The sequence below is a fragment of the Lampetra fluviatilis genome, chromosome 1 (assembly GCF_964198595.1).
Source record: "Lampetra fluviatilis chromosome 1, kcLamFluv1.1, whole genome shotgun sequence".
In the NCBI taxonomy this organism is placed as follows: Eukaryota; Metazoa; Chordata; class Hyperoartia; order Petromyzontiformes; family Petromyzontidae; genus Lampetra; species Lampetra fluviatilis.
The window spans coordinates 41,325,358-41,348,470 of record NC_136275.1 but is presented as its reverse complement, the minus strand read 5'-3'; the positions used below and the strand labels follow the sequence as shown (position 1 = coordinate 41,348,470).

Sequence of the window (23,113 nt, the reverse complement as noted above, 5' to 3'; positions counted from 1 at the left end):
GTTTTAAAACTCACAATGCACTAACTAGGCATGTGACGATACATTGCTTCATTGATTAATATAATTTGTTATGGTCATGATAATATGCATCAAATTGTCCGTATAAGAGATGACAAAATATATGGAAGTATTTGTTCAAGTTAAATCTAGGCAAAGGGCAAGCAAAACTGTACAAACAGGACAGAAAAAAATTAACCCGTAAAAGCAAAGTTTTTCACTATAAATCCTTTATATGCGTGGCGGCTAGAGTCCTCTCGTCCTCTGGCTTGAGATGGCTGCCACCTATGGGTCAGATGATTGCCTGCCACCATTAAGCAATTGGTAATTAAATATAATTTATTTTTTCCTAAAAAGTGTAAAATTTTGGAAAAAGAATTTAACGAAAATAAATTGTCACGCACAACGAGTATGTGTGCAAAATGTCAGCTCGATTGGATCACGGGAAGTGGGTTAAAAAAACGACCAAAAGATTTGCACGGTCGTAAGCGCGCAAGCAAGCAAGCAAGTGAACTTAATATAAAGGATTTAAAAAAGACGACACATGGGATGGGAAGAACAAGATAAAACACAAAATATCCTGATTCATGACAATTCAACGAAATTGCTCATGCAGTGAATCATTGCATGCCGAGAACAAACACATTCTTGCATTTAAAAGAGTGGGCGGTGGCACCAGTGGCGTAGTGAGGTTAACATTTGGCCCTGGCATAAGACATAAAAGGGGCCCCCTGTCCTATTTCCCTCCTGTCCAGGGCTCGACAACTGGGCCCATCTGCCCCGGGGATGCAGGTACACCGCCTGCACACTCGATAGCTACGCCACTGGGGGGCACCGGGCTGTCGTGTCACTTTGTGTCATGGCTGGGGGGCTGCCGAGTCCTGGCATCTCCGATGGGCAGCGTGGAGGGTCCTGAGGGCCTGTCGCTCTTCACGGCTCGCGCACGCCGCCCCAGGAACCGCTCAAACTCTGCAATGCAAACGCTCGCCTTGTCAGTGTTGCTTCCGAGGCACCACACTTTGATTGTTTCATACTTTACTGTCGTCTTAAGTGCTGGATACTGCCACGGTGTGATGGTTAGCACACCGGCAATCCAGAGGTCGCCAATTCGAATTTTCCTGGTGCCGCAATTGAAGCTGCTGGCACGTTTTGTAAATCCCCAACCACCTATGTCCACCCAACAGTATAAATGGATAAACCAGTCCATCGACTGGTCATGTGCAGTGGGGTAAAGTGTAGGTATTCCCACCTCTTCCAAGATGTCTGGCCAGCATGGAACAGAAGGCCATTGAATATCCTCTAGATTGGCTTTAGAGCTCTCTCTCGTGGAGGGCCTTCCAGTGGCACTTAAATGAGCAAGCATATCAGGGCAGCACCTTCACCTATACTTTTGAAAATTATATTTATACTCTTTGGTTCTTTCGGTAAAGTCGTGTAGGTATAAAATTAAATAAATCACGACGTTTCGGGCAAACAGGCTGCCTCAGCAGCAATTCATGCTTTCCCACCTGATGACGGACGCTTGTGTTGCACCCGAAACGTCGTGATTTATTTTATTTTATACCCACGTGACTTTACCGAAAGAACCAAAGAGTATGGATTCCTGCAGTCACGAAAGCTTCAAATCAAAATTATATTTATATTTTATTCTGTTTAATTGCTTTGTAAACTAAACTAAAACTACTAAACTATTTTTTTAATTCTAGATTTGAAGTTTTCGTGACTGCAAGGATCCATACTCTTTGGGTTTTTTCGGTAAAGTCAGGTAGGTTAAAGAAAAAAAGAAAAAAAAATACCCAGTAAGGCCCACTGAGCTCTATATATCTTTTTCAAAAGTGACCTGTCCACAAATGATAGCCCAATGAAGCGCCCTATCATGTGGAAATTTATGACAGCCAAATGCTCTAAATACTCTATAAATGGATCACAAGAAAAAGAATGTGCATGATTAAAAATCAAAATATTGTAAAATGTTGCCAAATCCTGGCCAGCTAACTCAAAAACTGAATAAACTGACCAACTAACGAGCCTGGAAATTATCTTGGCGGCCCACCCACTGAAATGCCACATGCACCATATTGCTGTTGATGCATAGCTAAGCCCATGAGAGGCAGGGACAGAGCCACTGTGTGGTGTCCAGATGCCCCCACATTTTTAGGTATGGCTAAGAGACACCTACGGAATTTTGGACAAAAATAATGCAATTTTTTTATCTGTCTTTTCTCCCTTTCACAAGGTGTCATAAGTTCTCATTGTCGAGATGGCCTAAGCCTTAAACACATGGACAGTAGTGCACAGACAGTGGGGCTCGGAACGGAGTCGGTAGGCAGCAGTTGTGTTGATTTAATAATCAAAATGCAGGACTTTAGAACGCCTCTTCTAGTTGAGGGCAGACTTTGGATCCTATCTGTACATCCATCAATAATCACTGGGAATTATTCACTAAGAGCACACCCAACATTGAAACGTTTGGTTGCATCCCTGACAAGAGGCCATTCTATTGCATTAAATTTGATAGCTAAAGCTTTTTGCGTTCATTAACTTACCCTCAGTCGTATCACCTTCATCTTCGACATCTCCTTTCTGAAATGTCAAGAGGCATTCACTTTGTATTTTGCATAAATGCTACACTGTACATTTGAACATCAAATAAGATGTGTTATATATTTTTTAAAGAAACTTCACTTTTAGTGAGTTTTTATATATATTCGGAGAAAAGAATTGCAACTCAAAGAATTTCAGTTGATTTCTAGAAAGTTGTTTTTGCTGGAAATAATTATATTTTATTGGGTAAATAAGTTTTGGAAAATCAACATTATTAAATGGTATACATGTATTTAACTGTACCTTTTGTAGAGGTGCATTCTGAATGCAATACATGACAAACAGGATATACACTGTATATTGTGTATTAATGTAAGTGCTTTGTTTTTCCAATTTATAATTGGAACCCCTGCACGTTTTTATTGTTTCATAAAATAATTTTTTCCCCCGAATTTATTCTGACTTTGTGATCAGCATCATTTCACCAAACAAAGATGTCTCAAAGAGCAGCACAAGGAGTGCCGCGGTGGCGAGATGTTAACTACCTCACCTGGTATACAGGAGGTCGTGCATTCGATCCCGACCCTGACACCTCTCTATTTGGAGTTTGCGTGTCTCTCTCCCTGTGGTCGCATGGATTTTCTCCGTTTCCTCCGATTTTTCTCTCCACATTTAGAAACATGCATTTAGAGTATATGGGCTGCGATAAATTTGTTGCGGTGGCATGTTTGTGCATTTGTTGGTGACCGGACTGAGACGATCAACTCACTACAGTTGAGGACCCGATTTAATCACAAGCATTCTATGTGGCTGCTGTGTGCATTATATTGTTATGTATCGTTTTATCAGCATCAGGTGTAGGGGAATGAGACAACACATTTCTCACCACATCGGAGTTCAGCCACTTTTCAATGTCATCCATAAAAGAGGGTTGTGCCAAAGGGATCTGAAAATCAAAAGAATATTTGCATGTTAAACTGCAACACCCTGAAGCCGTTGTATTAAAATAGCAATTACTTGCTTACACCAATACTCTACTCAGTCTACTGGCAGAAAACTTCCACTAGAGGGAGACATAGAAAGTACCTCCAGAAAGTATTTGACCTACTCTTCCAAGCTGGCCAGACTTCTTGTAAGAGATAGGGGTACCGAAGATCAATAACGACAACAACCGCCATTCGCCACTAAGTGGCGGTGACGTCACCACGACGCTTGTGCCAGGCTATGTGCACATTAAGGCCACGTGAAGTGTCGAACGCCCGCTGGCAGGAGGTCACGGGGCAGACCCAGCAGGTGCCACGGGTCGACTGACCGAGATGACCGATATGACTGGCTGATGCACCACCTGTGCCCCCTACTGTGCCCGCTTGCTGTGCTTTAGCCACCCGGCGCTCCGCTCGTTGTTGTGAGCGTCGCTCCTCCGCCCTCCGTTGTTATTGGAGGGCGACTGCCTCCAACTGCCCAGTAGCGTCCTTCACGAGCTTTTTCCACAGAGGCCGATCTTGACACCGCTGGTACCAGTCATCGGCAAGTCCACTCAGCTCCACATCCTCCTACACCACATCACTCCATCTCTTCTCTAGCCCGTGCCGCGCCCGTTTAGCCCCCTCGATCCGGCCGAACAAACGCTGTTTAGGCATGCAGTGGCTGGGCATGCGGGCTACATGACCCAGCCAACGCAGCCTTGCCTGCCGGAGGAGCTCACCGATGGGACTTTGTCCAGATCTTTCAAGGATATGTGAGCTCCTCACACAATCCAGCCTGGTTAAACCACACTCACCCCACCACACGCGACTTTCCGATCGACTAATTGTGGTGCACCCATTTGTGCTGATGGCAGAGGCTGAGAGATTTAAGAAAGTTTCCCCGTTATTTCAACTGCCACATTGGGAAATCGAATCGAACTAGCAACCTATGAATTGGAAGTCCAGTGTGCTGGCCATTACATAACGGCAGTAGACTAATTCTTAAACGTGTTTATTGAACAACAATCCGAATGGAAATGTGATTGTGCTGACAGGTGACGGCTCACCATGTTCTGGCTGGCTAGCCAGATGTCTATGGGTTCCAAGTGCACAGGAAGAAGCCACTATCAATGTCACACGTGCAGCAGCATGCATTTGGTAGAGAGGGCCCAAAGATAGAGAAACCGAGACAGTAAAAAACAGAGACAGATGCAGGAGGGTAGATCAGTCATTGAGCACACAGCAGATAAAATTGGTATAAATACATTTTAATGTTTACTACCTTAACTCTGCGGCTAAATTTTACGTGATAATGAAATAAATTTCTCAACAAATATTTTCCAGGTTAGCGAGAGGCATACTGGATGTGGGGTATCGGGTGCAGTAATATTTTCTGGGTAGCTGACCCATACAGACCCATCTGGAATGATGCCATGTGTCCAAGTATAGAGTCACGTGTAGTTATAATCCTTCTATCCGTTGGTGATAAGGGCGAACGGATTTGTCGATTCTATTACCTGAATTATACATGGAAATTAATAACTCCTGTTTGCCATGCAGTTATCAGCGGCTACGTGAAAATAGCATAAATTCTCAGCTACATCCGATAAAAGAGGCGGATAAAAGGGATCATTTGGCACTTGTGAGGAGGCCACTTGTTGGGGACTCGTCTGCAGAAGGAATTTGCCACCACTTCGGGATGGGTTCTCATATTCTTAGAAATACATAAATAATAGGAAGAATTTGTTCATAGGTAACAGATATGTCCACAGATTTACGCGGGGTGCAGATAATAGAAAATATGGTGTCGGATAAAATTTCCACCATAAAGATGTGATCATCATCAGCTGTTTAGATAACTTGTAAAACAAATCATGTATTATGCTGTCACAAACACGACACAGGTTACAGTTGAGAGACGCATGATTTATTTGGCAAGGATAAAGGTCACTTTTAATGTGTGGTTACAACTGAAATTCATCCGGATCTTGAGTCCTCACCTGGCTAAACAATCATCTTGAAAAGTCTTTGTACCAAAAACACGCTTAAACAATTAGACACCATCAGGCCTTTTAGTTTATATTTAAAAAAAACATTCTTAAACCTTATTTGGTTGTTCTCAAACCCACGCATGCACACATCTATGTCACCACAGCTCCGATGCAGCAGGCATGTTGCTGAATTGCAGAGGTCTTGCGAAAGCGGGTTGTTTTTTAGCAAGCAGATGCAGGACATAGAGTACTGGGCAGCAACAACAGATGGGTTTCAAATTAATTCGCATCGGAGCCGATCGGAGAGCACAAGACGGTGTAGTGCCAAAACATTTCCACTAACCAAGAATCCTTCAATGTCCACAATATCCCTCTCTCCCTCCCTCTCCCTCCTGCTATTAATCACCCACCCTGCTGAGCCCATCCCCCACCCCCCTGTCCAGTCCCAGATGCATCCTATCCATCAACTCAGAGCCGCTCCCCCTGCTCTGCCTCACGTAGTCGCTGTTTTCAAGGTGTAGGATATCAGTGAGCGGACCAAATGTCTCGAGTCGTCGCTGGGTCAACACTGATAGAGATGGCACTTGCACAAACTCGTGTTGCAGTTGTAGAATTGTTTTTCTAAGTAGATTATTCTTTACCTATATAGAGTACAGTACTAGAAAATACAATAATCTCACAGAAGGAGCAGTGGTGCAGTGGTTCGCACACTGTGCCGTGAGCCCCGCGACCTGAGTGTGAATCTCAGCCACGCTAATATTGGTGCCGAGTGATATCCGAACTGGTCCTGGTGCCCATTGCGCCCGTCCACTGGCCCACAATGACCAGCGTGGTCACGTGTGTTCAACAACCCCCATCACCGACGTGGCATGGGGATGCCTTCATCCAGCAGTGGAATGACAAAGGCCCGTGAACTATTTTCGATCGATATTAAATCGTCATTTTTAGTAAAGGTGCCATCAAATTATTATATTAATATTAAATCGTATGCTCGTGATAAGTGCATAGAATGTCACTATCTTCAATGCGTGTATGTTGTACAAAATGTATTCGCTTCACTTCTGCAACCACTAAAAGTCCTGCCAATGACCTCAATGGTAAATACAGAATCGATTACTGAATGGACTGTGACCCTGAATTGGATATTCATCAAATCACTCGTGTGTGGAAGTGCTCGCCGCACCAATAACGTTCATCTATCTGCACGCACACCGCTTTATGTGACATTTGAGTATTGAGACAGTGTTAACCTGGCGAAGTTAAAATTAATGGCATCTTCTCCATTGTACAGCCATGCAAATTACACCACACATGCAATTAATCTTAATTTAAGTAAAGGGGTTCATATCAACTGGGTCAGTGACTCAGACACTATTAGCACACCCGGCACACCACATCTTTAATATCTCTTCGCTATGGCTGTGGCTGAGAGTCACGCGCCTACTCCATCCTACATGCGACCCGAAATATATTTGGTGAGAATTTAAGCCTGGTGTAAGTAGGCCAATAAATAGCATTGCAATAAATTAAGCAGCAAATAAATGTAGTGTGTAAATTTACTAGGCAGCATCACCCGATCTTACCGCTTCAGTCACAGCCTCCAGACGCTCTGCAAACGCTCTCATGCGTAGGTCCTCTGTGACGCGACTGCATTGCATGGACAAAAACAAATGCCAATTTCCACTCAAGCCACTTGGGAACTTGCAGTCAACTGAAAAAAAACATTAAATGGTACCAATAAAAAAATAAATCTAAAAGTCCTGCTACATTTCACAAAAGTTACATCTGGAAAGCCCAAACAGCAGAAATGCTGGCATTTTCTTCTCTGCAAATTCAACATGGGTTGGGAAATCATAAAAAGTAATTTACAAGCTGCTTCAAAACATGTTTGCCTTTGTGCCCCTTGTCGATGGGTATCGCTGGCTCTCCGTGAGCAACTTCTTGCGCGTCCATCGTCCATTCGAACTGTCGAGTCGGCGTGGCTTTATTTTTAGATGCCAGAGGAACTCTCCCTGACGGTCGTCCTGGCATTTGCCGAGACCAGAGAGGCTTCCGAAGGCGCCGTCAGGTTTCCCCGTAGGGTCGCGTTAGGCGAACCCCGGTCGCCGCCGATGTCCGAGGCAGCGTCGCCCTCCTCCAGGGAGACTGCCGAGGCCACCAGAAGCTCCACGGCGTAGTAAACGCCAATGAGCACCACGCAGAGCAACACGAACGGGATGAGCACCTTCACGCTCTTCGGGGCCATTGCGGTGATGCAAAGTGCCACAAGAACATCAGCTCAACTTTCCTTTGTGCTTGAATTCAAAAACTGCTTCGAGTCCAACCAGCGGTCGGCTAGTTTGGACGTCCTCCAGAGTGGCGCGCACCACACGAGTCTTTTGGTTTCGCTCACGACGTATCAGAAGGCTCGCCGTGACGGCTGATCGCTAATGCAGCTGTGGGTGGGGATGGAGTGGTGGAGGAGGCATGTGCATGGGGGGGGGGGTATCGCACGGGCGGTGGGTGGCAGTGACATGGGGGGGGAGCAGCACCTCTCACGCCAGTGGCATGCCCGTGTCACGCTCTCCCCGCCACATGCTGCCTGATTGCTACAAAAGTTGATTTGCCAGTGGGCGTGACCTGGGTCAAAGAGTTGGAGAAGAAGTGATGAACTCAGCGATGAACCCTGATGGCACAGCCATACACGGTTGACCGCAAAGTGCGAACATTATTGCGACTGAAGAAAAATGTCAACATTCAAACCAGGCGATGCAGTTTACCCCACTGGTGAATCAGTGTTATATATTTTGGGTTTTCTACGTACGGTATTTGAGGACTATTGCCCAGCTTGTTTTTCAGTGTAATAATTCTCACATTTTTTTAAAAAGGTTCTTTCCTTTTTTTATGTATCTCTTTTCTCAAATAACTCCAGTTTCCTCCCACGTGTAAAAAACACTAAAACTATTAGTGTTTGGAACACATAAAAAAGCAAGGCTTTCCTGATTGTCTTCCCACCAAGAAAGAGGCTTTCGAATGTGTAAAGTTAATTGATATTATTGGACTTATGTAAAGTTCACAAAAACCCAACGCTATACTTTTTACTCTTTGGTTCTTTCGGTAAAGTCACATTACTTTTTGTACTTTAGTGTCAATGGAGATGTCTGGAGCTTGGCTTGTGTGCTTGGTTCAATGGGCCTTTTGACAGACTCTCTCTCTCTCCCTGATGCAATAATCATTGCAATGGCTACATGATATTGAAATATATAAATAAGTTCCCATGTAAGACAAACTGTTCCAGTTTTAAATACACAACGCGAATTTAGTTGGGTCCTGGCAAGGGCGATTCTTATGAAATGCAAGTCACTTTCCATGTAAATACATTTTATGTTTATGTTGAACTATCTGATTATTTTCTACAAATATATTTCGCCAAATTTATATTTTTTAGGAGAATTTATAATCACATGGCTGCTGGGGTTTTTAAATTTGTATAAAATTAATGCAGTCAATGTGTGTTGACTGCTAAGATGAATTCTGATGTCTAGTAAACATTAAAAGTACACTGTGCTTTCCACATTGGCAAGCTCCATTTATTGACAAATATGTCCCATAGACACATTGCAATGCATAATAACTGGCATCTGTCCTTGTTTAATAACACAGGATTTCACGAGAGTATTGGCATTGTAGACCGTAGATAAACTGCCATTGAAAAAAATTAAAAGCTTTAACCTTTCTGCCAATAATACAGGAGGTATTAAGCTCTTCAAACACCACATAGACACCTATTGAATGGTATAAAGTCTGCATTAACCACATATCACACTTGTGGTAAAATATGCAAACAAACGTACTTTGATAATGTGTATGCATTGTATTTTAAACTGATTGGCCTACATCAGACACAGCCTCATGGCATCGTCTCACCACCAGTGTTATACCAGAGAATAATGCCAAAAGGTGAACAGCACAAAAGCTATGCAAATATCAAAGCATTATTACCTCGGGTTGAACAGTTCCCACAAGCATGTGTGGTTAATGCAGACTTGACGCCTTGCAAAAGGTGTCTATTTGGTGTTTGAATATCTTAATGGCTCCCGTGTTACTTCCGGAAAGGTTAAAGTCTATTCTTTTTTCATAATCTTGATACCGGCAAAAAGGGTCATGTGGATATAAACTACCATTCTTGTCTTTTAAATGTGCGCTACCGTTACTTGATTTGCTTGTACTGATTTAATATATTGCCTGTCGTTAGCATCCAATGCCCTTTGTGAGGCTCAATACTCCTTTTCAGGAGAGTCCTGAAATGGGATGTTTGACAAATTCAATTAATTAATGTTTGGCATATGAGAGGATATCAGAATACGTGGAGAAATCCCGCACACGTGAGATAAAGACAATACTAAAAGCTCCACACAGTTGCAGTCCAAGCCTACAACACCTGATATAGCCAGGCTGTCTCTCATCCAATTACGAAGCTGGCTCAATGCTGTTCAGTTTCTCAGGGCGGACACACTTTGGGTACTCAGGGAGATTTGGTCATTGGCCATCTCAGGCTGAACTTACAGCTCTCTGATGAGTTTTTAGATTGTGCCATGCGTTGTTTGGAACGATGTTCGTCGTTTTGCTCCATGTGTTGGGAGCTTTTTCAGGAACTGAAGAAATATTGGACATAATGCCATACAACCCAAAAACGGATCTGAGAGTTGAACAGCACAACTCTGAAAACCTATGCGGTCATAAGTAAAGATATGATTGGACAGGGCTTGTCAATACCTTTTTTGTCCATGTTCATTGCTCACAAAACCAGAAGCCACCAAGAGCAAGTTGGTCATAGTCTGAATGACGATACCTGGCTCCGGCACAGCAATGCAATTGTTTTTCACGTACCTGTGTGCCAGATCATCTGCCCAAACGTTGCCATCGTCTGTGGCCACCGATAGCTCCGATTCACCAAGACTTGCCGGTGCTGTGCCAGACGAGTGCTCCCCGGTGCCCACGTGTGCCTGGCAGTAGCTGCGTGGAGCAGAATACATCGCAGGAACCCTCAAACACAAATTCCAGCAGTCCGTATGCAATGTCCAGATATCACCCCCTAGGATTTTTGTAACCGTTTAAAATATTTGTTATTTTACCAGGTAAGACCCACTGAGCTATAGTGCTCTTTTTCAGAAGCGACCTGGCCATAAATGATAGCTCAACGAAGTGGCTTATCATGTGTAAATGTATAGCAGTCAAATACTCTAAACACACGTTGATTCTAAATGTGGAGGGAAAAACCGGACGACCTAGAGAAAAATTCAAGCGACCACGGTGAGAACATGTCAACTCCAAATACACAAGTGTCAGAGTTGGAATCGAACCAACTCCCACTTACATACCAGGCGAGGCAACTAACATCTCGCTACCCCAAAATTAATAGATAAAATGAGTAACAATCTGTGGCAAGACTTATGGAGAGACTGGTCCTTTCCATGCAGTGGCATAGCCATAGAGTGTGTAGGTGTTGCAACTGCATCAGAGTCATGGGCTGGAAGGGTCCAGGTGCTGGGCTGCATAGAGGGGCGTATTGGACAGAGGGCCCCATTTAAATCATGGCCCCAAGACCCATACGAAGCTGTGTGCCATCTCTCACAGTCTTACTATGCAACAAATAACGCAGCAACTGCACGCAAAGCGATTCCATTGCTCCATCTCCTCAGTGGCCATCTTCCCAAGTGTGTTCCCTTCTCGGTAGCTACTCCACCATTAAGTCTCGACCACCGGCCATCAACCAATCGGTGCATCATTTGTATGAATCCTAAATAACCCCTTTTCATGTGAGCGGAGGGGATGTGTGGGGCGAGTGGAGGGGACGTGCAGACCTCTCGTGCTGCAGCAACGCGCGGTTGAGTTCGTCGTTCAGTGCCAGCAGCTGCTCCGTCTCCTGCTGCTCCACGGCCTCCGACACCAGCTCGTGCACCCGGCGTCGGAATGTCCCACACCTGGCGGCCAGGGCCTGCGAGGGGGGCATGCGGTGGTGGAGGTGGCGATCGAGGCCGGGGTGGTGCGGTGTGGTGCGTGCAGTGTTGACCGCAAGAGGTGGCCAGGTGACTGCGTGGGCGAGTGACCAGTGTGGCCGAGAGCCAGTTTCAATCTGAGGCCACCGTGATTAAATATTGTTCTCAAGTGTAGCGAAAGTCTCGGCCCATTCACCAATGGCTGCAACAAACACTTGGATTGCATGCTGAATCAGCCTATTCCAGTGCTGAGATTGAACAAATCTCGTTTGCTTGGTGTGTGACAAACACTCTTCGCATGCCACATACAGGGAGTAGCCCTCGTGTGCAGACAGTGAGACTGAAGAAGGAGTTCTGTGTTGGCATCGTCTGGGACCATTCTCTTACACAAGGTGGTTCACTGGTCACTGTGAGAGTTCCAAACGGAAATGTCCTTGTCTCGCAACATGACACCATAATTGCAATATAATTGGGGGGGGGGGATTTAAAATAGTAGCCAAACGTGACAGAGAGAGGCACCACAACGTTTTAAGACGTTTCTGAGTTCCAAATGTCGTATCAATTTTACTTTCATTCTGCGAGAAACTTGGTGTATCATAAATGTATACCGTGTACGCAGGGCGACATACACCCAACTCTCATGTACCACCCAGCAGGGTCGTGGTATGATTTGGAGTTCTCAACTCACAATCTGAAGGTCTTGACGTATACTCAGCTCAGCATCTCTGTACCATTCGTGGATAGTCAACAGTGATCGTTGTGTTTAAGACGTAGGCTTTCGCGATCAATATCATCCATAATACAGGTTTTTGTGTTAGATCACGTAAATATAAAGTTTCGTTAAACCCGCGAGTATGGTTTGTCATGTAAACAGAACATGCCAATTCGTGTTAGAGAGCAAAGCCACAACATTTACAATCTGAGTACTTTGCTCCCCATGTAGATCGTTCTACATAGAGACTTGTTCCCTGCTCTATGAATGGGTAGTTTAAGACTTACGGTACTCAGGACCCTAAACAGAGACGACTTGGCCATTGAAGCTTACAGGTGAATATGTAAGAAAACCGATCACATACACACAAAATTCTTAACAGACTTTGGGGCAAGTGCTGTTCACGAGCGCTCGTGAAGGCCGGCACTGCACCCGAGGGGGTGGGTGTCCGGCACCATGCCTGGCTGCCTTTGTCTCATGAGTGGCGATGTTTGCACACCATACCAGGTACCAAGTGAAGCTGAATCAACCTCACGGAAGCCCAGGACCAGTTCAGAGAATCGCCACTGTTGTTGACCGTGAGCGGAAATCTAACTCTGGCCGCTGGGTTCATAGCGCAGAGTGCTAACCGCTGCACCACCGCTCCCCACACATGCACGTGGACGCACACACGCGTACTGCCACCCACATCCACCTGCAGGTGCTCCCAGCCGGAAGGGGCTAGCGGGACTCCGGGCTGCGTGCTGCGAAGAGCCGCCGTGAGGTCGCGTGCTGCCCGCTGAGCCGCCACGATCAGCGGGCGGCCCCGCATCACCCCAATCTGTGGCCACAGCAACCGTTCAGGTGAAGCAATACGCACAACGACCACTCCGTCGCCGCATGATCCTGCCACCCTTACCCAAAAGCCGCCGGGTTTGTAGGCACGCATCGAGTCGAGTGAATGTTACTTTTGCCTTTTTGGCATGAATCTGCAACACAAAGTTCCATCATTACATGAACACTCGCCAACATAATAAAAACGTGCCACTTCACTGGGCATGTGCAAAGGTGCAACCCTGCAATTGCTCGCTCGTGCCACTGCTGCTGGAAGGACCTCCACTTTGAGTTCTCGATGCAATCTACTCTTCCACACTGGGGAGTATCCACACTTTACCCCACCTGCTCATTGTACTATACCCATTTATACTATTGGCTGGCAGAGGCTGAGTGGTGGGTAAGAAACTAGCTCATTGTGTCTACTGCCACAACGGGAGATTGAACCGTTCACCTCTGGATTGCATGCCCGGTGGTGTACTAACCATTACACTGTGGCAGCTTCCTCTGCACATGATGTAGCTAAGCAGGGAGGACTTAATCGAAATGGTGTGCGTCTGTGGCTCACATGGCCATGTGTCTCGTGGGTAGCACGTGAGTGCACGTGTATATGCCAGTCATCTCAGTCAACCCACGACACCTGGGTCTGTCCCGTGACCTCCTGTCGGGGAGCCTTTGACACTTCACATGACCTTAAAGTCCACCTAACCCCCGGCACAAGCGCCGTGGTGATGTCACGGTGACTTTGTGGCGAACGGCGGCTGTTGTGCATGGGTCTCACTGCGCGGGTCTCGTCCACCGGTGGCTGAAGGCCGTCGCTGGGCACGGCCGTGCTGCCCCACGACACTGGGAGGTCGGGCCTGGGGCCACACGGCTGGCTCAGCGTCTCGTCCCAGCTTGGGGTTTCTGTCTCCTGTGCATGGCAGACCGTGTCGCGCATCTCACCGTCACATATCAGAATCAGGATCTTATATATACTGGAGGAATCCGATGAGCTATAAAACTATTTTTCGCAGATGTCCAGTAGGGGCGGGTCAGAAAGTTACAACAAGAAAAAATACAAAAACACGAGAGTGCAAAGTATAGGAAAGCGAAACAAATCAGGAGCCCAGACCTCGAGACTTTCCTCTTCTCCTCTGGCTGGGATTGCCTCTTCCGAGTGAGGAATCTATTTTCTCTCTTTGACCAAACTGAACTGTCATCTCCGTTCCTTCACCCTGTGGCTCAGTAAGCCCTCCCAAAATAAATACTGCAATAATAAAACCCCTCCTCACTCCCAGTTCTTCTCGATGATAATTCTCCTCCTTCTTTGTACGTGTGCACACACACGGGACCTTTAGGTGCATCGTGGTCAATTTGGTCAGAGCTGCTAAATTCTTACAAACACAGCGCAAGGGTATGGGCAGTGTTAATTGGTCAGGGGGCAGATATTGTTGAGCTATCATTTGTGGCCAGGTTGCTTCTGAAAAAGGGCTATATAGCTTAGTGGGCTTTACCTGGCTGGTGAAAACAATTGTTTCGTTTTTTACTCTCTCCCAGCCCTACTCTCTCCCTGCTCTACTCTCTCCCTGCTCTACTCTCTCCCTGCTCTACTCTCTCCCTGCTCTACTCTCTCCCTGCTCTACTCTCTCCCTGCTCTACTCTCTCCCTGCTCTACTCTCTCCCTGCTCTACTCTCTCCCTGCTCTACTCTCTCCCTGCTTTACTCTCTCCCTGCTCTACTCTCTCCCTGCTCTACTCTCTCCCTGCTCTACTCTCTCCCTGCTCTACTCTCTCCCTGCTCTACTCTCTCCCTGCTCTACTCTCTCCCTGCTCTACTTTCTGGCATTGAGAGCGACCTAGGAGCAGACACCTGTGCGATGGGAGGAGGGAACTCCACGCCTTTCCTCTTCAGTGCCTCGTACACCTGGGCCACCCCTGTCAGGTCAGCTGAGCTGCGGAAGGCGTCTGCCCATGCCTGACCGACACCCACAGACATACAGAATCAGAATCTGTATTTAGACTGGAGGAGGAATCCGATGAGCTATGAAGCTCTTTTTCACAGATGTCCAGGAGGGGCGGGTGGTAAGTAAGTTATAACAACAAACCACACAGAATACACGACAGGAGTGCAAAGTAGAGAAAAGGTAAGCAAGTTACTTAAAATAAATAATTAGAAATAAATAGAGTATATGAGTACCAATTGCATAAGTACATAAATTCCTGCTAAATTTTCAACACTAAATGCAAGTTAGGGCAAGGCAGTAAAACAACAAAAACAGTCCCACACCACACCAAGGCAACAACACACAGTCCCTCAATGTAATTGCACATTAAAATCGAACTATTGACACGAGGGAGGGGCGGGTAAGGATCAAAGTTACAAATCTTATTTGCAAACGGGGCTGCTGCTGCTGCTCTTGTATCGGAGCACTAATCTTCTGCTTCAGGACTGCCTCGGCACCGATCTTCAGCGTCTCCTCAGTGCCCTCCTGGCCGTGCCCACCTGCAGGAGACGTAGCACGCGGGCTCGCAGCGCTGGTGTTGGGCAGCTCCTGGGCAGGATGAGCCGCACTAAAGAGCCCTCCACGAAGTCGCGGCTCGCCGCCAGAACGTGGAATCGGTGCCCGCAGTTCTTCATGCAGCTCTCCAGCACCTGGCAGAGCACGCGGGTGCCGGGTTCCAAATACAAGGGCGGTCTGTGATTGGATGTAAATCTGGTCTACAATTTAAATTAACAAAATCTGCAGGGACATTCGTGCCATGTATTCGGTCTTTCTCCATGAGTCTACAAGCAGAGTTCTCACTTCCCACGCGTGATCGCAGGCCACTCGTAGAGTCGTCCCTAGGGTACGGAGAGTCGGGGCGACTGTCCCGAGTCCTGCGCTTCGGGGGGCCCCGCGCTTCGACGTCACAGCGTTAGACGTAATACTTCCGGTTTAGTTTGAAGGCTTCAGGGGTGGCCCACACGGTGAGCTATTCCCCGGGCCCCACACACCCCCTACGGACAGCCCTGCCCACACATGGTGCGCTCGCCGTGTGTGCCGACGGCCCAGGGTCAGTGACGCACCGTGAGCGCGAGCATGACCTCCCGGGTATTCTTGTTGGCACCGCCACCCAGACGTCTCTTGAGAGCCCGCAGAGCATCCCTGGGGCTGGGCACGCACACGCACATGGGGCACTGCTCATCACGCCACAAAGACTAGAAAACAAAGATCAGCCCCCCCAGTAGGGCTTTCCATGGGGGGGGTGTGGGGCCCCCGGGCCAAATCGCGCTGTGTCCCCCCCCCAACACTTTCAAACTAAAGTGAAAGTCAGTTTAACACGTAGGCTTTCGCGACCAATATTATTAATAATAAAGATTTTGGGGTTAGATCGCGTTATTTATCAATGTGTCGTAACCCTCCACCACCCGACACGGCCAAACAGTAAAAAATGTGTCACGTTTAGTAGTGAATTATTTTTCTTTTGTAAACGTGACACATTTTTTACTGTTTGGCCGTGTCGGGTGGTGGAGGGTTACGACACATTTATAAACAACGTGATCTAACCCAAAAACCTTTATAATGAATAAAGTGGAAGTATTACATCTGACACCGTGACGTCGAAGCGCAAAGGCCCCCAAAGCGCGAGGCCCGGGGTGGTCGCCCCGATTCGCCGTACTCTACGGACGGCTCTGATGCCCTGTGTAGCCTTAACAGACTGTTGGGGCAAGTGCTGTTAGCCAGCACCTATGAAGGCCAGCACGGCACACGAGGGGGTGGGTGGCCAGCACCACGCCCGGCCGCCTTTGTCTTCCTTATGGTGTTCGCAGCCACAATCACACACAGGAGGAAGCCTTTTATTCTCCAGCAGTGTATTTGGTATCTACGTCTCACGTGGTGTGTGCAAAACCAGTTCAATCTGCCCATTGTTTTCATGGCAGGTGGAAGACCGAGAGGCAGTCCTAGAAGAAACAGTTGGTTCAATGTAATTAACCAGGATGTGAAGGACTACTAAAACTATCAACAATTTTATTTTACCAGGTAAGGCCCATTGAGCTTTCTATCTCATTTTCAGAAGCAACCTGGCCATAAATGATAGCCCAACAATGTGGCTTATCAGGTGGAAATATATAGCAGTCATATGCCCTAAATGTTAATTCTAAATGTGGAGGGAAAAACCGGAGGAAACGGATACAAATCCATGTGACCACGGAGAGAGCGACACGCAAACTCCAAATATAGAGGCGTCAGGGTTGGGATCAAACCCACAATCTCCTGTATACCAGGCGAGGTAGTTAACATCTCGCCACTGTGGCATCTCTGTGGGTGGATGTGGAGTTGATGGCCCAGGACAGGAATGAGTAAAGACAATCAGGAACACAGACCCCACATGAGTGGGGGAAATGCCAGGAAGAGAAAGCCAGGTCTGGCCAACGTAGCTGCCGACTCGTGTCCTCGGTGACCCCCAGGGAAGCCGGGCTCAGCCATGGCCACATGGGCGGTGTGGGTCAAGGTGGAAGCCATGTGTGCACTGCAGGGCCTTACCCATCCTCCGTCTCGTTGACGATGTCACAGATCTCCAGGATCATGCTCCAGTCTTCGCGTAAGAGCCCACCATCTGTTGCCTGCTCTACTCCCGACGGCACACGGGACGTACAAACAACCCACAAGATCGCTTTGCCGGCGTTGCACACGGCAGTCGGTCTTGCCGCAGCGGTGCTTGGCGTCGATCGCTGTGGCCTGGGGCAGCCGTAGGACTTGTGGGGGTATTCAGCAGGATCAATGGGTACATGGCCACAATTGACCGGTACGTCGTGTGCCATGGGGTCAAGTGTGGGCATGTCCACCTCTTCCAATAGTCTGACCAGCGTGGAAGAGTTAGGAACATTATCCTCTCGAGCGACTCTGGAGTGGCCTCTTGTGGAAGCCCCTTCTATCAGTGATGGCGTGACCAAGGAATTGCAGGGCTGTGCATTTAAGGGTACAGAGAGATGAGATTTCAAGATACTGTAACTTGAACGCGAGGTCAGTGAAACATTTTAGTGTCTCGTTTAAAAATATATAATCTGTAAATAACAAAATAAACCCCGTATTAAACTGAACATTGAGGCAACTGTGGAAGCAAAGCTTGGTGAATCACACAGACTTATTTATAAGGCTCCCGAATCCGCTGGGCTGCGAGCTGGCCAGAATGTGACAGTACAGCAAGTGGGTTTGTAAACTCATCCATGCAGACCTCGGAGTGCTCTACTCTCAGAGACATTGTTTTTCCAGCTTCTCCAGTTCCCTGCGACAAGAAAAACACCGCCTCTTCATGAGGAATGGGACAAACACCTCCCTGCAGGACCCTAAAAAAAAACGTCACGAGGTCGTGGGTTCGATCCCGACCCTGACGACGCCTGCTGCTGCTGTATATTTTGAGTTTGCGTGTGTCTCTCCCCGTGGTCGCGTGGGTTTTTCTCCAGGTACTCCGGTTTTCCCCTCCACATTTAGAATCAACATCACGCGTTTAGAGTATTTGGCTGTTGTTAATTGTCCACCTGAAAAGCCACTTTGTTGAGCTGCCATTTGTGGTCAGGTCGCTTCTGAAAAATAACTTTATAGCTCAGTGGGCCTTACCTGGTAAAATAAAAAAAATAGTTTATAACAGAGGCTTTTCCTAAATGATTACATTATATTTTTCGTTTCGTCATTCCAAAGAGTTATGTAAGGTACAGTGAATCAATGACAGTGTTTATTTTAAATACAGATGCAGATTGGAGCTTTATTTCTAAGCGTCTGGCACAGATGCACGATCACACCAGAGAATGAAACTCCAGATTACCATCGTTGCCCTCACCGCTGGGGAGGGTGTCCTCTGGGTCCACTTGGGTCACAGTCGAGGGACTAATCCCAAGCTAAGCCTTCATTGGTGCTGGCAGAGCTTTAGTCCGCACTCTCTCAGCACCAAGAGGCACAGTGCACTGTATCAGCTGTACAATAATGCCTTGATATGCGAATATTTGATATGCGCAGTTTCAGTTAAACGAACTTTGGATGTATTACCATTATTTGAATGGGGGAAAAAAGTAATGTAATACATAAAAACTGTGAAATTTAGAAATAAATAGGAAAACATTTCCATCTACGGTATAATAGGAAAAATAATAAATACATTTATTGAGTGTTGCGTATCGCGATGGCTAATAGAATGTTTGTTTACATCCTCTTCACCTCGATATACAAAGTAGATGAGTTCCTGGAGCTTCGTTCGTCAATAGAAAATTCGTTTGTTGAATAACATTTGCACTATGAGGATACGTTTCCCAGCCTTCATAACTTACCATTTATATTGTAAACAAATACAATGTATATTGCAAATAACGTTAGATTTTATCCGTACAGTATTGTAAAGTCTCGACTAATCAGAGCGCAGCAACGCGCTGTGTTACGGAACTATCGTGTTTGGTGGGCAATGCAACCTTGACTGCACCGAAGACGACACTGGTGAATGTGAATATATTTTACAATACACTATGTTTATTTTATTCATGCCAGTTTAAAATTTGAATACTGTACGTACGTAACGGTTCGCACCACAAATTTTCGACAACACCTGTCGCAACCGGGTTAAGTGCTCCTCGAATGTGCGAGCGAATACGATTCCATCGTCCAGATGGATGAGACAAGACGCCCGCTGCAACTCCATCAATCGCTGGAAAGTGGCGGGAGCCGTCTGTTAACCCATCGGCAAACAGTTGAAATGAAAGAGGCCTTGAGGCGCTCTGAAAGCCATTTTCGGTCTGGATTCGGCATCTAGTGGTAGCTGCCAGAATCCTACCAAAAGATCAAGTGTGGAGAAAGTTTTTGCTCCTGTGAGCGCATCCAATGAGTCATCTATGCGCAGGAGCGGGTAGGCGTCTGCCAAGGTAACTTTGTTCAGCTGCCTGAAGCCTACGCAAAACCGCAAGGATCCATCCGATTTCCTAACCAATACAACCGGTGCCTCCCACGGACTTGAAGATATCAGACTCCATCATCTCCTGCACTGCCCGCCGCACATGCTTCTTCTTGCTAAGACCCATTCTATAGGCGTTCTGCCGAACGGGTGGCGCATCGCCCGTATCAATGTGGTTCTCCATCAGCATCGTGCGACCAGTATCGTAGGGACCCTTACTGAACATGTCTGCGAAGTCACACAACAAAGTCCTGAGCTCCCCCAATTCCTTTGCCAACAGATCAGTGTTCTGTGCCAGGAGCGCGTCTGCATGCATACACATAGAGGCTCTTTGATTATCCCTCGGTTAGACACGCGTCGTGAGAAGTCAAAGATGTGGCCAACGAGGGCTACAGAAACGACTGCAGGTCGCACTCGTTTCTCCCAGCCACGCGTGTCTCGTTCCTAACGCGCCACTGCCCGTGTGTGCGGTGTCACCCGATAGCCGCGCCCCGTCAATTATGAATGGGCGCTCGCGAACACGACGTCTCGCCCACGACGCTCGCAATATCCCCGGCGAATAAAGAGATTCAGTCGTGAACGCTTCGATTTGAATCCGCTTCCGCGCCGTCGCACGATGAATGATTGCCGACATGGCGCGTTTCGTGAGAGGAGAGGAGCGGAGCTTCCCCGCTGCCCGTCGTCGGCAATGCGGACAGTGCCGCCACGACATGGAGTGGTGAGCGCGCCAGACTTGCAAAGCAGAGGCCACGCGTGCGACCTCCCGGCTCAGCAGTTGAAACAGCCATTTAGTGACACCCATGAAAGCACACTTTACATTTGCAAAGTGACGCATTTCATCCGTAGATCCACACCAAGCCACACCGTGTATGAAAAGCAGGAAATAAACAGAACGTGCAGAGTAAACGGCCAGAACTTAAGGGGTGAAGGCCACTTTACAGAGGTGAGTTTTCGAGACAAACTTAAATAGCGCCAACGACTCTGATCGTCTTATTAGCAAAGGCAACGCGCTCCGAGGCTTGGGGGCTGCACAGTGGCCAAGGCGCAGCCCCGAAACAGAAACAGAGCCACGACCTGGGATGCCTGAGGAGGTGATCCGCACATCTCCTGGACCTCGTATTTGGCGCTGTTGCATTGGCAGTGAAGCACAAAGGTCGCCTTTGACGTTTTTCTTTTAAGGCGGTGTTGTTGTTGACGAGTGTGTTGAGTTTTTCTCGTTGAAACAATGGGGGTGAGTTTATTCAAATCTCACGCCTCTGTCCACCACCCAGCAGTACAAACCAGTGAAGCACAGTCGTGCGGTGGGAAGAGTAGGCCAAAGATACCCTTCAGTGGGGCTCTCCAGCGCTCCATGTAGGGGAGGTGCGTGTGCCATCAGTGAGGTGAGCTTCCAGTTATACTGTGCTGTATTACACGGCTTAAACAACTAAAACAAAACTAAAAACATTTTTATTTTACCAGGTAAAGCCCACTGAACTGTTTAGCTCTTTTTCAGAAGCGACCTGGCCACAAATGATCGATAAACGAAGTGGCTTATCTTGTGGAAATTTACAGCAGCCAAATACTTTAAACAGCGTGGCATTGCAATTAAATCAACGTCAATTGGCTTCGCAATATCCATTGGCTGCAGCGGTTTCATAATAAAAAATAATGGGGCATTCAACAAAGTGTTCCTCTATATTGCACTGTATCGCCTATCACTGGGTGTGGTTAACGCTTCATAAAATAAACATTCCGGCCCAGAATCACAAATGTGTGAACACAATGGCATATCAAGTGTCTCTTTCTCACAGGAATATTGTATATACATAGACACAGGTGCCCGTTTAGCCTCATGGGTTGTCAGGGCAAGTGCTGTTAGCAAGCATCTATTGAGGCATGCTTGGCACATCATAAAGAGTGGCGTGCCCAGTGCCACACACGGTCCAAACCACCTTTGTCTTTCCATTACTGATGGTGGCCTGACTTTCAACGAGTCAATCTAGACTCTAGAGGATGCCCAGACCACGTTGAGGACTGGCCCAAGGGCAGGGCTCCACTGAAAATAGCACTCGAACACTCGGGGCGGTAGAAGGTAAGAATGGGCTGCAGTTAGGAACCACAGGTCCAGGTTTTTCCCAGGATCGTAGACGGAATTGATGCCGCCTGTTGTTAGTTGTATAACACTGGCACACCACTCACAAGGCATTCACATGTAGTGCTCTCCTCTTCTAGAATTGCGACATATTCTTCTTACTGTAGCTCAGAGGTGGCAACTGGCTGCTGGCGTGAGCTGAACAATGAGCCACAGTGAAGACTGCACTGCTATGGTTGTACAGGTGTGTGCGTGTGTGAGCGCGCTTACCTATCAGGCGTCCGAGAGGCGTGTTCAGTGGTCGAGGCATCAGCACCTCCATGAAAGACATGCCGCTCGTGTTGGTGCCACCGTTGATGTAGATGCTGCTGCTGCTGTTGATGTTGCTGATGTCGCTGTTGACGATGAGCCTGCTGATATTAATGTGGACTCTGCCGCTGGACCTGATGGCGAGGCTGGCGACTACGCCAGCCCTGGGTCCCCCACGAGGGGCAGGGCTCAGTGGGCCACGGTAGCTCGGGGGGGGTTACGGAGCCCCCACCCCGAGCTCGGGTTGGCTGTGCGAGGGAGGAGGGAGGTTTTGGTCCCTGTCCGCATCACTGCTTGCGTTGCGAGTGGGTGTCACATTTAAACCGCCCTGGACTTTAATTTCCAGAGTAGCTCAAAGCCATTTCGCGTGGATTTTTCGCCGGGTCCTCTGGGGTTTCCCTCCACGTTAAGAATCAATATACGTTTAGAATCAATATACGTTTAGAATCAATACACGTTTAGAATCAATATACGTTTAGAATCAATATACGTTTAGAATATTTGGATGATAAAAATGTCCACTTAAGCCACTTCGTTGAGGTATCAATTGTGGCCAGGTCGCTTCTGAAAAAGAGCTACATAGTTCAGTGGGCCTGATCTAGTGAAATAAAAAAGTTAGTTACATTTATAATGTCATAACGTTTATAGAAATGTATTAATCTAGGATAGCCTCACCGAATCCCATAACTGTTTAAGAGCATCCTGCATTGAGATGTTTGACCAGTTATTTTTTTTCAATCAGCTATCATTTTAAAGTCCACAATTGAGAAGATAACGTTAACCAGTTTGCACGAATGGGTTCACAGACCCTTGTACGGCCATCCTGTGGAA

At 47.2% G+C, this 23,113-nt stretch overlaps 1 protein-coding gene across 1 annotated transcript; it reads right to left on the bottom strand.

The window, feature by feature from the left end:
- Positions 1 to 400: 400 nt before the first annotated feature.
- On the bottom strand, positions 401 to 22,451 carry TOM1L2 (target of myb1 like 2 membrane trafficking protein). The gene is made up of 14 exons (XM_078870687.1): positions 22,244 to 22,451; positions 17,508 to 17,592; positions 16,049 to 16,133; positions 15,485 to 15,634; positions 14,852 to 14,956; positions 13,782 to 13,913; positions 12,882 to 13,007; positions 11,341 to 11,474; positions 10,367 to 10,492; positions 7,081 to 7,144; positions 4,574 to 4,630; positions 3,428 to 3,487; positions 2,544 to 2,580; positions 401 to 966 (listed from the first exon to the last, which is right to left on the bottom strand). The coding sequence occupies exons 1-14, from the start codon at positions 22,302 to 22,304 to the stop codon at positions 845 to 847; spliced, it is 1,344 nt and encodes a 447-aa protein (XP_078726813.1). The 5' UTR covers positions 22,305 to 22,451; the 3' UTR covers positions 401 to 844.
- Between the last annotated feature and the right edge of the window lie 662 nt (positions 22,452 to 23,113).

What these genes read in the sequence shown, in the direction of transcription:
- TOM1L2 (XM_078870687.1), bottom strand. Translation starts at nt 22,304, where the DNA reads ATGTCTTTCATGGAGGTGCTGATGCCTCGACCACTGAACACGCCTCTC. An exon ending in GCGTGCTACGTCTCCTGCAG is followed by an intron (nt 14,957 to 15,484) that starts GTGGGCACGGCC and finishes GGTGTCGGTCAG; the next exon opens with GCATGGGCAGACGCCTTCCG. An exon ending in CCGGCTGGGAGCACCTGCAG is followed by an intron (nt 11,475 to 12,881) that starts GTGGATGTGGGT and finishes CCCCCCTCGCAG; the next exon opens with GCCCTGGCCGCCAGGTGTGG.